This window comes from Corapipo altera, unplaced genomic scaffold, assembly GCF_003945725.1.
Source record: "Corapipo altera isolate COAL_440 unplaced genomic scaffold, ASM394572v1 311, whole genome shotgun sequence".
Lineage (NCBI taxonomy): Eukaryota > Metazoa > Chordata > Aves > Passeriformes > Pipridae > Corapipo > Corapipo altera.
The window spans coordinates 92,225-106,773 of record NW_020885094.1 but is presented as its reverse complement, the minus strand read 5'-3'; the positions used below and the strand labels follow the sequence as shown (position 1 = coordinate 106,773).

At 56.9% G+C, this 14,549-nt stretch overlaps 2 protein-coding genes across 2 annotated transcripts in view; one reads left to right on the top strand and one right to left on the bottom strand.

The window, feature by feature from the left end:
- Positions 1-710, top strand: part of S100A11 (S100 calcium binding protein A11) — a 2,153-nt gene extending 1,443 nt beyond the window's left edge. Inside the window, exons 2-3 of the mRNA XM_027669605.1 lie at positions 29-166; positions 429-710. Of these exons, the coding sequence (XP_027525406.1) occupies positions 29-166; positions 429-581 (291 nt within the window). The 3' untranslated portion in view covers positions 582-710. The remainder of the gene's footprint in view (positions 1-28; positions 167-428) is intronic.
- Positions 711-1,287: 577 nt separating this feature from the next.
- COPA (coatomer protein complex subunit alpha) overlaps positions 1,288-14,549 on the bottom strand; it is an 18,712-nt gene continuing 5,450 nt past the window's right edge. Inside the window, exons 9-33 of the mRNA XM_027669603.1 lie at positions 13,840-13,975; positions 13,670-13,752; positions 13,433-13,583; positions 12,670-12,736; positions 12,504-12,579; positions 10,677-10,759; positions 9,879-10,018; positions 8,955-9,040; positions 8,569-8,707; positions 8,268-8,430; positions 7,326-7,472; positions 6,871-7,060; positions 6,667-6,762; positions 6,183-6,271; positions 5,899-6,022; positions 5,567-5,656; positions 5,380-5,489; positions 5,143-5,220; positions 4,869-4,937; positions 4,528-4,664; positions 3,633-3,819; positions 3,446-3,556; positions 2,902-3,063; positions 2,602-2,796; positions 1,288-1,877 (exon numbers count right to left, since the gene is read on the bottom strand). Coding sequence (XP_027525404.1) covers positions 1,818-1,877; positions 2,602-2,796; positions 2,902-3,063; positions 3,446-3,556; positions 3,633-3,819; positions 4,528-4,664; positions 4,869-4,937; positions 5,143-5,220; positions 5,380-5,489; positions 5,567-5,656; positions 5,899-6,022; positions 6,183-6,271; positions 6,667-6,762; positions 6,871-7,060; positions 7,326-7,472; positions 8,268-8,430; positions 8,569-8,707; positions 8,955-9,040; positions 9,879-10,018; positions 10,677-10,759; positions 12,504-12,579; positions 12,670-12,736; positions 13,433-13,583; positions 13,670-13,752; positions 13,840-13,975 — 2,969 coding nt within the window. The 3' untranslated portion in view covers positions 1,288-1,817. The remainder of the gene's footprint in view (positions 1,878-2,601; positions 2,797-2,901; positions 3,064-3,445; positions 3,557-3,632; positions 3,820-4,527; positions 4,665-4,868; positions 4,938-5,142; positions 5,221-5,379; positions 5,490-5,566; positions 5,657-5,898; positions 6,023-6,182; positions 6,272-6,666; positions 6,763-6,870; positions 7,061-7,325; positions 7,473-8,267; positions 8,431-8,568; positions 8,708-8,954; positions 9,041-9,878; positions 10,019-10,676; positions 10,760-12,503; positions 12,580-12,669; positions 12,737-13,432; positions 13,584-13,669; positions 13,753-13,839; positions 13,976-14,549) is intronic.

The following is a 14,549-nucleotide window of genomic DNA, read 5'->3' as shown; positions in this document are numbered from 1 at the left end:
GCTCCCAACCCTTCCCTGGTTCCCGCAGCCCACGGAGACGGAGCGTTGCATCGAGTCCCTGCTGGCCGTGTTCCAGCGCTACGCCGGCCGGGAGGGGGACAACTGCACCCTGTCCAAGCGGGAATTCCTGGCCTTCATGAACACCGAGCTGGCTGCCTTCACAAAGGTGAGCAGCCCTGCTCGGGGGGGAGCGGATCCAGCTCATCCCGAGGAGCTGGGGGTGTCCCTGTCCCCCTGGAATCGCCCAAGGTGGGATAAGATTTGGAGGGATCTGGTCTGGGGGAGGTGTCCCCGCCGTGGTGGAACCTGCTGAGCTTTAAGGTCCCTCCCAACCCAACCCATCCCAGGATTCCATGAGCTCACCGGGTTCCACGCCTGGGGGGGGTCCAGCCTCGTGGCAGGGGTCTCCATTCCCAGCTCTCTTGCAGAACCAGAAGGATCCGGGGGTCGTGGACAGGATGATGAAGAAGCTGGACCTGAACAGCGACGGGCAGCTGGACTTCCAGGAGTTCCTGAACCTCATCGGGGGCATCGCCGTGGCCTGTCACAACAGCCTGGTGGTGAAGGCCCCTGGCCCGTAGGGGGGTTCTGGGGGGGCCACATCTCCCCCTCCACTGTGAACATTCCCAGGCACGACTGGAAGCCACAAAACCAAGACATCCCCTTTCCTTCCTTCCCTCCTTCTTTCCTTCGTTTTTATGGATAAAATAAAAGGTTTAATATCTGAGTACAAGGTTTTGTTTCAGCACCAGGAAGGCAGCCCCAGAGGGAGCAGGATCCCAGAATCCCTGAGGTTGGAAAAGACTTCCAAGGTCATCAAGTCCAACCTTTGATCCATCCCCACCTTGTCCCCAGCCCAGAGCACTCAGTGCCACATCCAGTCCTTCCCTGGACACCTCCAGGGCTGGGGACTCCCCCACCTCCCTGGGCAGCCCCTGCCAAGGCCTGAACACCCTTTCCAGGAGGAAATTCCTCCTCCCCTGGCACAGCTTGGGGCCGTTCCCCCTCCTCCTGTCCCTTGTTCCCTGGGAGCAGAGCCTGACCCCCCCTGGCTCCCCCCTCCTGTCAGGGAATTCCAGAGCCAGAAGGTCCCCCCTGAGCCTCCTTTTCTCCAGGATGAGCCCCCCCAGCTCCCTCAGGAGTTCTCCAGCCCCTTCTCCTGCTGCTCCAGCCCCACCTTCTGGAAACTTCTCAACCCTCCAAGGAGGGGGGGGGAAAGGTGGAAGAGGAAATTCAGTGTCACCTCCTGCATCTCGCTAAAACCAACTGAGCTACAGAACTGGAAGATCAAGGTGGTTTAATTACTTTATTCATGAGTGAAGCTGATTAGTTTGAGAAATGTTACCAGGGCAACAAAACAAAGAGTCACCACGACCACAAAGGTTGAGCCAGTGCCACTTCCAAGGGGGGAGAACTGCCCTGGAGTTGGGATGGGCTTTGCACCGTCCCGGTTCCCGACAGCGCCACATTCCCAGAGCCATTCCTGGCTCTTCCAAGCAATTCTTTCAGGACCTAAAGGGTGTCAGAGGCAGCTGCTGCCTCTGGAGCAGTTTCCAACGTGCTCTGTGGTAACCAGGGCTCGGCAGAGCCGCCCTTTCCCCTCTGGAAAAGATTTGCCACAGGACAACGGTCCAAGAAAAACGTCACATCAGCCGGTCTGGAAACAAGGAAAAGCTGCTACTACTTGGAAGCAGAGTCTCACTACAGCATTCCTGGGGGGGGAGATCAAGTGGGACAGCACAGGCAAGGCTGTGGGGGAGAGATGAGGCTACAGGTGGGGATGGGGGAGTGGAATCTGCCCTCCCAGGCAGGAATTCCTAGCGGAACTGCAGAGGGCTGATGCGCAGCCCGATGACGTCCTTGCCGATCTCCGTCACCTGAGGGACAAAAGGAGATGATTCACGGTCAAAAGCAGCTCCAAATCCCAACCCTGAGTGCAGCCCTTGGAGCCTCCTCAGCTGCTCTGGAGAACAGAATCCCAGCTGGGGTTGGAAGGGACCTCTGGAGATCACCCAGTGCAGGGCAGGGTCACCCAGAGCAGGTGACACAGGGACACGTCCAGGTGGGGTTGGAATGTCCCCAGAGAGGAGGCTCCACACCCTCCCTCCCTGGGCAGCTGTTCCAAGGCTCTCCCACCCTCCATGGAAAGAAGTTCCAACTCAGGTTGATGTGGAATTTCTTGTGGTTTAGTCCTGGGCACCACTGGGAAGAGTCTGGGACCATCTGACACCCCTTGGAGACATTTGAATGGATGGATGAGATCCCCCCTCAGGGGAGGGGTTTCTGGGGATATCTGAGGTATTTGTATGTATGGATGAGATCCCCTCTCAGTCTCCTCTTCTCCAGACTAACCAGGCCCAGCTCCCACAGTCCCTCCTCATCAGGGAGATGCTCCAGACCCCAAATCCCCTCTGAACACACTCAGCCCATCCCCACGAGCTCATCCCCAAATTCAGGCACCGTTTCAACCTCACAACCCCCCAAACTCTTCTCCCTCACACCCCAAGACCTCTGACACGACCCAACACCACCCAGTCAGCTCAGGAGGGCACGGGAGGAGCCGTGGAAGGGAATTCCCAAGGGAAATGGAGCCGCCCTCACCGTGGTGACGCGGCAGATCTGCCCGTGGAACTCGGGGCAGTAGCAGGCCCCGCTGAGAGGACACTTCTCCACGGGTTTCCCGCGGTAGATGGGTCTGTAGGAGGCGGCGCAGATGTCGAAGGGGTTGTGCATGTCATAGTTGAGCTGGTGGGTGTCCGTGGGGTTCTTCTCACACGCCGACAGGATCTTGCGCGTCTGCGAAAGCGGCGGCCGCGGTGAGCGGGGGGAGAGGCACGAGGAGACCCCAAAAACGGGGTCTGTCCCACCAGGGGCTTCCACCTGAGCACCTCCCGGACGTACCTGCTGGGCCACCTCGGGCTTGGGGCCCAGCTCCAGCAGCCTCCGGGCGAAAGTCGCCGCGGTCTTGAAGTTCTTGAGCTTGAAGAAGAGGTTGAGGGCGGTTCGGAGCACCAGGATCATGTGCACGGGCTGCAGGTTGGAGTGGGTGAAGTAGGCGGCCATCTGCAGGAGGGAGCAGGGAAAACAGGGATACAGCCACTGCCGGCAGGGGGGAGGACTGGAGGTGCTGCAGGGAACCTGTCCCTGCCAGGGAGGGAGGGAAAACAGGGATACAACCACTGCCAGGAGTGGGAATGACTGAAGTGCTGCAAGGAACCCATCCTTGCTGGGGAAGGAGGGAAAGTAGGGATCCAACCACTGCATGGGACAAACAGGGATCCAACCACTGCCAGGCATGGGGATAACTGGAAGTGCTGCCAGGAACCCGTCCCCCCCACATAACCGACCCCTGCTTTAAAGGTGGAAAGGGCAGAATTCCAGACTCCTGCTCCCCTTTTTTAACCCCCCTGTGAGGGCACACCCAGGCAGGGAAGGAATCCTGCACCTCACAAATCCGCTTCTGCTGCTCCAGGGTCTCCTTGGGCAGCTTCTTCCGCTCGATCTCCATGGAGAGCCCCACGATGTATTCCCGGCAAATGGCGATGAGCTGCTGGGCCTTGGGGAGAGGGACGGGGTCAGGAGCGGCCCCCTGGCCCACCACGGGCACGGGGAGAGGGGGGTCTGTCCCTCACCTCGGCGATCTCCTGCTTGTTGTCCACCACCAGCAAGGGGACGCTGAGCAGGATGGAGCGGAACTTCTCCACGGCCTCCTCGAACTTGCCGGCGGTGGTGAGCTGGTAGCAGAGCTGCAGCCGCTGGATCAGGTCGTTGAGCTTCAGCCCCACGGCGGGGAGGGCGTTTTTCAGGCCGGCTTCTTTCCTGGGGACACCACGGAGAGGGGTTGGGGACACGGCGAGGCCGAGCGGGAACGCGCCGACCGCGGCTCGTCCCGGTTTTCACGGGATCACTGAGGTTGGAAAAGACCTCCAAGGTCATCCAGTCCCCCCCGTGCCCCATCCCCACCTCATCACCCAGCCCAGAGCACTCCCAGTCCTGCCCTGGACACCTCCAGGGATGATGTGCCAGACTTCCCAGCCTGCACCAACGTGGAGAAAGCTGGGAATTGTGTGTGGAGGCAATTGTGGAGGCAAAGATAAAACAGATCCCTGACAGGAGGGGGAAGCCGGGGGGGTCGGGCTCTGCTCTCAGGGAACAAGGGACAGGAGGAGAGGGAACGGCCTCAAGCTGTGCCAGGGGAGGGTCAGGTTGGGAATTGAAGGGGAATTTCCCCATGGAAAGGGTGTTCAGGCCTTGGCAGGGGCTGCCCGGGGAGGTGGAGGAGTCCCCAGCCCTGGAGGTGCCCAGGGCAGGACTGGATGTGGCACTGAGTGCTCTGGGCTGGGGCCAAGGTGGGGATGGGGCACAGGGGGGACTCTCAGAGATCTTTTCCAACCTCACCAACTCCGTGGTTTTTCCACAGCGGCTTCCAGGCTAGGCTGGAAAAACCAAGGTGTGGCTCCCACTGCCCAGGAGCTGGGAGGTCCCTGGCACAGGGGAGGGGGCCCAGAGGGGCTGCCCAGTGCTCACCAGTTGCGATGTGGGAACCCGTACATGGCCGGCAGGCTCGGCAGCGCCTGGTAGGTCGTCCGGCCCCGGGCAAAGGTCTGCAGGAACAGCTGCTTGTAGGGCCCAAAGTTGGTCACTCCCACCTGGTCATGGAGCAGCTGGAAGGGACACAATGGATGAGCTGAGGGAAAGCTGGCACAGGCACCACTGAGGCTTCACCACGGCTCGTGTCACACCCGGACAGAACGAGGCACAAAACGATGCCCAAAAGGGCACAAAACGAAGCTTCAGGAGGATCAGGGGCAAAAACTCGAGGAGAAAAGGGCACAGTTTATCCCTAGAAAGCTCACAGGGAAACTTACTCTCATTGCTGTCTCAAAGGAGCCTGCCAGGATGTGGTCAACAGGGAGCTGGGAATTGTTGCACCACACCTGCAAGAAGGGAAGGGAAACACATGGAAGAGCAATTCCATGCCCTGCCCTCACCACCCCTCAAAAATTGGGCCCTGCCCTCACCACCCCTCAGAGTCCCCATAACAAAGTCCCCACGTTGTGCTCACAAGGATTGAACCCCAAAAAAAATCACCAACACAGAGAATTTCTGGGAAAGGCAATCCAAGAGCTGCTTTGGCATTACCTGAGCTGGGCTGGTGCCCTTGGTGGGAGGCACAAAGAATCCATCCTCTGCTGCTCCTGCTGGACCAGTGGGAACATCCTGGGGAATGCACAGAGCAGGGATTAGTGGGGACCTTCCCAGCACCCAGATGGAATCAGAGCTGTGGGGACCAAGCCTGAAGAAGCCCAGAAGACACTTCCCCCACCCCCCTCACCAGCTGCCAGTGCCTTCCCAAGGAACCACCAAGGAGCCTCCTACCAGTTCAGGGGGAAGATCCAAATCTTCTTCCACTTCCCATCCACCTCCTTCTTCCTGCCCTTTCCCCAGACCTTCCTCTCCAAAGCCCTCTCCAGCATCCACAAAACCATCTGGAAGGAGGGGGAAAGGTCAGAGCCCCGACACAGGCACAAAGGCTTTTCCAAGGAAAGCTCTGGGATCCACCCACCTTCATCCAGCTGCAGCTCTGCATCTTCTCCCCAGCCCTCGGTGCCCACGGTGTCGATGTCGATGTCAGCAGCCAAAGCACCTCCTTTGCCTAAAGAAAGGGGCAGGAGCCTCCATCAACTCATCCCTTGGGTGTTAAAGAAAGAATTCCAGGAGGGCAGCACCCCCCCTTTAATGGTCCAGTCCCAGTTTGGGCTGAAAGGTCAAAGATTTCACACAATCCCAGAATCATCTGGGTGGGAAAAGATCTCCAAGATCCTCCAGTCCCCCCTGTCAGGGAGGAGCTGAAGGTCCCCCCTGAGCTTTCCAAGTTTTCCAAGGACAAAGCCACACCTTTGCTAGCAATTGTTCCCTCAAAGAAGCCCTTGGAGACAGTCAGCAGTGGCCAGTTGGTGTCCAAAGGCATGACAGGAGCAGGAGGCTGCAGCAGCTTCGCGTTGGGATCGATGTCCGGGATCTGAGAGGGAAACAGGTAAAGCCACCTCAGGAAAATCCCCTTCTGTGACCTGATGTGGAGATGGTTCCCCCCTCCCAGCCTGTCCCTCTGCCCCCAGACCCCACTGTCACCCTCCTGCCCAGCTCCAGAGCTCTCAAGGAACATTGATCAGCTCACGAACCGTCTCCTTTTCGGGATCAAAGGTTTCCTTCAGGCTCTCAGCTTCCTCATCCAGACCATGAGTGGCAGCTGTGAGATAGGCCAGGGACTCTGGAATTAGACAGAAGGAATCCTTTAGGTTGGAAAAGACCTCTAAGATCATCCAGTCCAACCTCTGAGTGCTTTGATCACCACCCTGGAAACAAGGTGAGCAGCGTGTTCTCTGTCACCCAGAGACGTCCCACAGCAGCACACACGGACACGGGGGGGATCAGCAGGACACCAAGGGGTGGAATCACACCCCTAAGTGTCCCTGGATTTAGGAGTGATCACTGGAACAAGGTCTGCAGTTGATTCAGGTCTCAGAGATGCTGCTCCAGCTTTTCTGCTCACCCAATTCAGCTCCTTGGGTGAGGGATCGTTCTGAGCCACCTCCAGAATTTACTGTTCATCCCAAAAGCTTCTCCCCGGCTCACAGGGACAGGTTTGAGTCCGGAATTACTCACTTTGCCCACAGTTCTTCAGGATCCTCACTCTCTCTGCCACGTCCCCCAGGTACAAGGCGTTCTGGTAGTGCCCACTCATGTCCTTACGGATCTCGGCTACACCAAGAGCAAAAAGCCACAGTGACTTTGCTGCTCTTGGCCCTGAACCAGTGATCCCTCTGGGAATGCTCCTGGGACCTCCTTTGCCACCCCCCTGGCACTCACCAATCTTCATCATCTTCCTCAGCTTCTCCAGGTTGCCTGTGATGAGGTAGAGGAAGGAGAGCCTGTCGAAGTTCTTGGTGCGCTGGTAGCACATCTCCACGATCTGGTGGTTCCCCTGCAGCAAGGCCACCTCTCCCAGCTTCTCCCAGCAGTTCTTGTCATCCAGAGCTTTGGCTGCTTCCAGAGCAATCTAAGAGGAGAGCTGACACGGTCACCAAGGCCTGGCAGGCCGGAGGGTTCCCTGTGGGCTTCTGTTGATCACAAGGATCACTGCCTGAATCGCAGCCCAGCACCTCAACCCTCAACTTCTTCTTCTCCCTGCACCTCATCCCCAGCTCTACCACCCTCAAATTCTACTTCCCCACGCTCCTCCTGCCCCCTGCACACAGTGAGGTTTGGCAGTGATGCCCCCCAGGCCGTGCCTTTCCCCTCAGCACCACCAACCACCCGCTCACCTCGATGTTGCCACACTCCAGGGCCAGGCTGAAACGGGTCTTCTCGTCCTTGACAAAGTGCAGGGCCACCTCTGGGTAGCCCTTCTTCTGCAGGTAGGCAATGATGGACTGGCCCACCAGCTTGGCATTCCTCACCATGTGCAGCACCTGCCCGGGAACGGCCCCGTGAGCACCTTCCCTTTGTCCTCGGGTTTGGGGGAGTGACAGGACAAGGGGGATGGATATTGGGAAGAGAGGTCATCCCATTCCACCCCTGCCACAGGCAGGGACACCTCCCACCAGCCCAGATTGCTCCAACCTGGCCTTGGACACTCCCAGGGATGGGGCAGCCACAGCTTCTCTGGGCAACCTGTGCCAGGGCCTACCCACCCTCCCAGGGAAGGATTTACTGGGAAGATTTGCCCTGTGGTCTGTTCCCAGCAGGAGTTTTGGGAAGAACATCCCTCTGTCCCTCCCTCCCACCCACCGTTCCCTTTGCTGTGCCTTTTCCCTGAGAGTCCATCCCAGGCTGATCCTGGTTTTGGGGTGACCCTTCTCCATTCACAGATGCTCCATCCCCAGAAACTCCTCATATCAACACCTTTAAAATTCCCATTCCTTTCCCCCCCTCCCTCCACCTTTATATTTTACACCTTGGTTTGCAAGTTGCAGCTTCCAAGCAGGACATTTCATCGATGCTTTCATCAGGAATTGGAGTGACAAAGGGGAATGACAGAGGGGAAATTTAGGCTGGATATTGGGAAGAAATTCCTCCCTGGGAGGGTGGGGAGGCCCTGGCACAGGTCGCCCAGAGAAGCTTTGGCTGGGAGTGTCCAAGGCCAGGTTGGAGCAACGTGGATTAGTGGGAGGTGTCCCTGCCCGTGGCAGGGGTGGAGTGGGACGACCTTTCCGACCCCTTCCAACCCAACCATTCCACAATCCCATGACCCTGCACCCCCTCACCTCATCGTACTTCCTGTTGATCAGTGCCAGCTTGAACTTGAACTCTGTGGGGTCGATGGTGAGGACGCGGGGCCGGCACTCCCTGTCCAGGCAGTACACGTTGTTCCCCTTCACCCGCGTCACGTAGATGGGCAGGTCCAGGGTGCGGATGATCCCGTGGTCCCTGGGCCAGCACAGCACCCCCGTCACCTCCAGGCCCACCCAACCCCTCTGCAGGGCCGTGTTCTCCACCCCTGAGGAGACCCAGCACTGTGTGTGTTGCTGCAGCCCGTGCTGGGTGAGGACACGGCCCCGGGCTCACCCCGTGGTCACGGCGTATTTGATGTGGTTGCTGGTGGTGTAGATGAAGACCCCGCTCTCGTCCCAGGCCCCGCTCTTGACACGGATGTTCTCGTGGATGTTACAGAGAGACTCCAGCTTCCTGTTGCAGATCATGATGGCTGGAGAGGGAAGGAGAACAAAAGTCAGGCCGGGGGAACCCTCTGCTGTTAAACAGCTGAATTGTAGGGTCGTGGAATGGTTTGGGCTGGAAGGACCTTGAAGATCATGCAGGTCTGTGAAGAGATAAAATGGCAGGGCCTGCACTGCCAGTGCCTTCAGCTGCACCTTCACAGCTTCTCCTGGGCTGGTCCCAGCCAAGGAAGGGGTCAGAGTGCCAAAGGATCTGGGTGAAACATGGTCACTCACCGTGCTTGGCCAGCAGGGCCACGTGGGACATGTCGGCCGACCAGATCACGTACTTCACCTTGGAGATCTTCACCGAGGCCAGAGTCCTGGGGGGGACAGCACTGCCATCAGGAGGTGAACACCCCCACCCCAGCAAGCTCCAGGACCAAGAACCCCCAGTGCCCAAGAGCCTGGACCCAAATTCAGATGCTCCAAAGCTTCTTTTTCCCGTCCCGGAGCTACAAAATCCTGAGGCAGAACTGGGGGTTTCTGCAGCAAAACGAACCTTTCTCTGTATCTGAGCCACAACAAATATGTTGGAGGGACAACTGACTTCCAACCCCAGGTTTCTGAGAGGCTTTAGGGACAGGAGGAGGGGAATCAGTGTTTGCATCGTTGGATTCCCTCATCGCTTTCCCAACAATGGAAAGGCAAGGCATAAAAACAGGGAAAGGAAGCAAATTCTGGGATACAACCAATCCATAATTTCTCTGCAGATAACCCAGAACCTTCTGAAGCCTCCAAAGATGGCCAAAAGCACCAACTCTGTGCCTGTTCTCTGTGGCCAGGGCCCAAACGAGCGCCGAGACACAAAACCTGAGGACACGAATCCAAACGAGCTGAGCTTGATTGAGTTTGGGCTTTTTGATGCCTCTCCCCTTTCCCAACACCCCATTCTGCAGTCCCAGGCTTTCCAAACATCTCCCTGTGATCCGTGGCACGATGCCTGTGGCATAAATTACTCCTTGGCTCTGTTTACCCTGCTCTTCCTAAACAGTTGTTGGCCGTGGTTTGGATCAGCCCGACGCAGCTGAGGCTGAATTCTGAGGGCATTAATAGCCACTGCTTTGTCCCCCGAGGGCTTAAAACTGCAGGATTAGGAAACTGAAGCTTCAAACTGCAGGATTAGGGTATGGGAGCTGCTCCCAGCAGCCAGGGTCTCACCGTTTCTGCTGCACGTCGAAGAGGGTGATGGAGTCGGTGTCTCGCAGCAGAAGGTTCCCGGTGCCAGCGTAGAAAATCTCATCACAGTTGGGCACCTGCACCTTCTTTGTGATCTCGTTCTTCAGGTTTTTGATGAGGATCTGCCAGTGGATGAGAGGGAAATTTTAACAACCCGGGAGATTTTACAGTGGAATTCAGGATTCCTGGGGAGAGCACGAGATGTTTCTTCCCCCTTCCTATAAATTTTACCAGGGTGGTGTCTCCATGACTGTCTTTCCCCCTCCTTTCTCCTACTGCACTCCAGTGCAAATAAAGAGCTTTATTAAAAATCTAACCTGCATTTTTCACAGAATCCCTGAGGTTGGAAAAGCCCTCCAAGGCCACCGAGTCCCCCCCCGTGCCCCATCCCCACCTTGTCCCCAGCCCAGTGCCACATCCGGGCCTTCCCTGGACACCTCCATGGCCCTGGACACAGCACTCAAGGTGTCCCTCCCCAGTGCAATCTTCACTGTTTTCCCTCCCCAGTGCAATCTTCACTGTTTTCCCATTCCTTTCCAGCTGCTGGAGTGCCCTGGGTGGCTTCCCAGCCCTGCTTTGGTGGGATCTCACTCCTGAACTCACCTGCTGCAGCGGCCTCCGAGCTCAGCTTCACTGCCCAGGAGTTCAACAACATCCCCACTCATCCCATTTCTCCATTAATCAGAGATCTCCCACTAATCCTGGTAACCCAACAGCTCCCTGTTTTCCACCAGCACCCTTCCCAAGCACCACCCTCCCCGTCAGGAGCTGAGCCCTCACCGAGTGCATCCGATCGAGGACGGCGAAGCGGTTCCGAGCCACCCAGACGGCCGTGAGCCCCGAGGAGCGCTTCCCTTCGGGAGCTGGGGATGGCAAACACAGGCAGGGAATAAACCCCTGGCAAGGAGTGAAACCTCTGGCAGGGAGGGAGTGAAACCTCTGGCAGGCTCCCCCTCCCAGCACCATCAGCCCACGGGCTCTTCCCAGCCCATCCCGTCCCTGGAGCCGCTTCCGACCGACTCCTGTTTCCACCCGAGGCTGTTCCCGGGAGTTGTTCCCTCCCCTGTGCCCTCCTGGATCGTGGTGTGGGCAGTGCCAGCCTTGTGCCCAGCCAAGGAACAGGGGCTGGCACGGGAGGGGGCCGTGCTGGGGGTCAGCAGGTTCGTCACACCAATGAGCTGCCCCTCGTTGGCCCAAGGAGCGGCGAGAGCAGAGTCCGTGTGACCCCCCTGGCACCGCCCCTCCAGTGCCACCTTCATCCCAGGTCCCTCCAACCTGGCCTTGGACACTCCCAGGGATTGGGGCAGCCACAGCTTCTCTGGGCAACCTGTGCCCCACCCTCACAAGGAGGAATTTCTTCCATGTATCCAACCCAAATTTCCACTCTGTCGCTCTGAACCCACCCCCTTGTCCTGCCACTCCAGGCCCTTGTCCAAAGTCTCTCCCCACATTCCTTGGAGCCCCTTCAGGTCCTGGAAGGCCACAACTGTGTCACCCCAAAGCTTCTCTTCTCCAGGCTGAACAATCCCAATGTTCCCAGCCTTTCCTCCCAGCAGAGCTGCTCCATCCCTCTGCTCAGCTCCAGGTGCTCCCTGGGTTGTTCCCCAGCTCTGCTGGGGGGTCTCAGCTGAGGGGGCAGAGGAGGGACCAGCCCAGGGCACAGGGGCTTTACCCCTGACTGTAGATATTCATCAACCACTCAGATTTCGGGAAAATGCTCTTAAATTTCGCATTTTCACGAGGCTGAGACATTTTCTCCTCTGGAAGATGAATATCCCAGCTCCTCGTTTCGAGTGACACCAGCTGGGTGTCCCCAGACAAGTCAGGCTTTGAACACCTCCAACGAAACATCTGAAATATATTCAGCAATATTTCAGCTGTGTAAACTTCCCAAAATGTCCCTTTTCTCCTTCCCTTTCCGAATCCACCTCTGACTGTGCCCAACAGAGAAATATTCCCTTCAGCAGCCCCTCAGGAATCCATAAATCTCTGCCCAAGTGAGCTGCTTTCCAGCCCCACTCATCCATCACTCCCCCTCATTCCCAAATCTTTACTGCCCTGACGACAGAGGCAGGAGGGACCAGCTGGAGTTTCAGCTCCCAAATGGAATTCACACCAGTTATGAGAAAGAATGATTTGGGTTTTGTTTTTTTTTTTTTTCCCTAAATCATGTTCTGACTTGTAAATTGCCCAAAACTGATGTGGAATTTGCCGAGAGGAAAAAAAATGACTCCTGGCACTGTCACTTTTACAGCCACTTTTCAGAGGATAAAACCTCTCAGAACAAACCAAATCTGGTGGAAATCCATCTCTGGTTGACAAGCCAGGAAATCTCCTGCTGGGTGGAAAGGGAGGAAAACGGAAAGTTCCTAATCACCAAATTATAAAATATAGATTTGGGGCAGTAAAAGTTTGGGATGAACATGAATTTTTCAAGTCAGGCTGGGGGTGATGCAGTGGGCAGGGAGCTGCCAAACGACATGTGCTGCAGGGACACTGGGAAAAACAGAGAGGAGGAGGGAAATGAGGGGGTTTTCTGTGTAAGACACACACACAGAGCTGGAGAGAGGAGGAGGGGACAGGGATAACCCCCCAGGGAACACCCACCATCGGGATTTTGGGAGTCAGCATCCTTGGGAATGGTGTAGAGGTCGTAAGTGCTGTTCTCCAAGTTGCTGGCTCTCTGCAGAGAAGGGGGGAAAAGCTCATTTGGGGGGAGGATCTCAGGGAATCAGCATTCCCAAGGCGGGTTTGGGCAGCAGGAGGGACTCACAGTGCACAGCAGGACGGCGTTCTCGGCCGGGTTGTAGGACATGTTGAACACGGGGAACTTGGAACCACTGGGGGGGAGCCAGGAAAGAAAAAAACAAAAGGGAAACTCTGAGTGGAACAAAGACATCTTGTGATAAATGGTCTTTGTCTTCCGAATGGAGCAAAGACCAGAAGAGCTCATCCAAAAAAATCGCCTCAAACCCCTCTGGAAACACCCCAAGAACATTAGCACTTCATGAACTAAAGAGCTGCCACTCTAAGAGATAAAAACCAACCTAAACCCACTTTTTTTAGGCTTTTTAAAAACAACAACACAGCACTATGACCTGAGGGGCAACAAACACGGGATTGAGGATACTGGGACACCCCCTGGAAGAGGCTGAGCCACCTCTCACCTTCTGAGCTGCATGACAGCCACGTCCTTGGAGCATAATGATAAAACATCTTCTGATAAATGGCCTTTGTCTTTCAAAAGGAGCAAAGACCAGAAGAGCTCATAAAAACAATTGCCTCAAACCCCTCTGGAAACACCCCAAGAACATCAGCATTTCATGAACTAAAGAGCTGCCACTTCACTTGGAAGCTCAAAACTAGTTAACTGAAAAGATTTGATCTAAGCAGAGGTAAAAACCGACCTAAACCCACTTTTTTTTCAGGCTAAGTCCTTCAGAGGCACCTGAACACAACACCACGACCTGAGGGGCAACAAACACGGGACTGAGGATACTGGGACACCTCCTGGAAGAGGCTGAGCCACCTCTCACCTTCTGAGCTGCATGACAGCCACGTCCTTGGAGCTGTTGAAGTCCAGCTGGCGGAGGAAGCGGTCCTTGACGTAGTAGAGCACGTTCCCGTGCACGGCGTAGGCAGGACGCTCCCGCTCCAGCTTGAACACGATCATGCCCCCGTCGTGGCCTGGGAAAAACACGTGGGAATTCGTGGGAAGGAAAGGAAAAGTCCTACCTGGACTTTCTCTGCCTTGAGGAGGAGGGGTTTTTTACCTGCAGCGAAGAGGTTGAGGTTGGGATGAGCGGCCAACACCCAGAAGCGATCGTGGTCGCGCCGGAAGGTCTGGACGCCCGTCCTGCACGGAAGGAACAAAGGGATTGAGGATCAAAGGATAAAACTCTCCTTCCTGTGGCTCCAAAGCTTCCTGCTGAGGGGCACTGACCGCTTGGACATGTCCCAGACCCGGATGCTCTTGTCCTCGGAGTTGCTGAGGATCAGCTCCTGCCGCGGGTGGAACACGGCGCACGAGACGTTGTTGTAGTGGCCCCGGCACGTGTCCACCTCCCAGGCCTTGGATTCTGACCAGAGGGGGGGTAAAGGAGGAGGAAAATCACTCTCAGACCTTCCTGAGCTGTCCCCAGCCACCAGCACAGCTCACCCCAGGCACTGATATCAAACCCACACGAGCACAGAGGGGTTGGGGTTGTGTTATCTGGGGGCACTGAGCTGACCAGAGCACAAACGTCCCCCGGGGAGGTTCCTGGCTCTGGAATCATCTCCCTTCCTTACTCCATCAGTGCATGTTCAGAACTCTTCAGAGAGTCAAGTTGTTTTACTCCTACGAGATTCTGCTCAGAATCCCAGAACCCCTGAGGTTGGAAAAGCCCTCCCAGCCCATCCAGTCCCCCCTGTGCCCCATCCCCACCTTGGCCCCAGCCCAGAGCACTCAGTGCCACATCCAGTCCTTCCCTGGACACCTCCAGGGCTGGGGACTCCCCCACCTCCCTGGGCAGCCCCTGCCAAGGCCTGAACACCCTTTCCAGGGGGAAATTCCTCCTCATGGCCAACCTGACCCTCCCCTGGCACAGCTTGAGGCCGTTTCCCCTCCTCCTGTCCCTTGTTCCCTGGGAGCAGAGCCCGACCCCCCCGGCT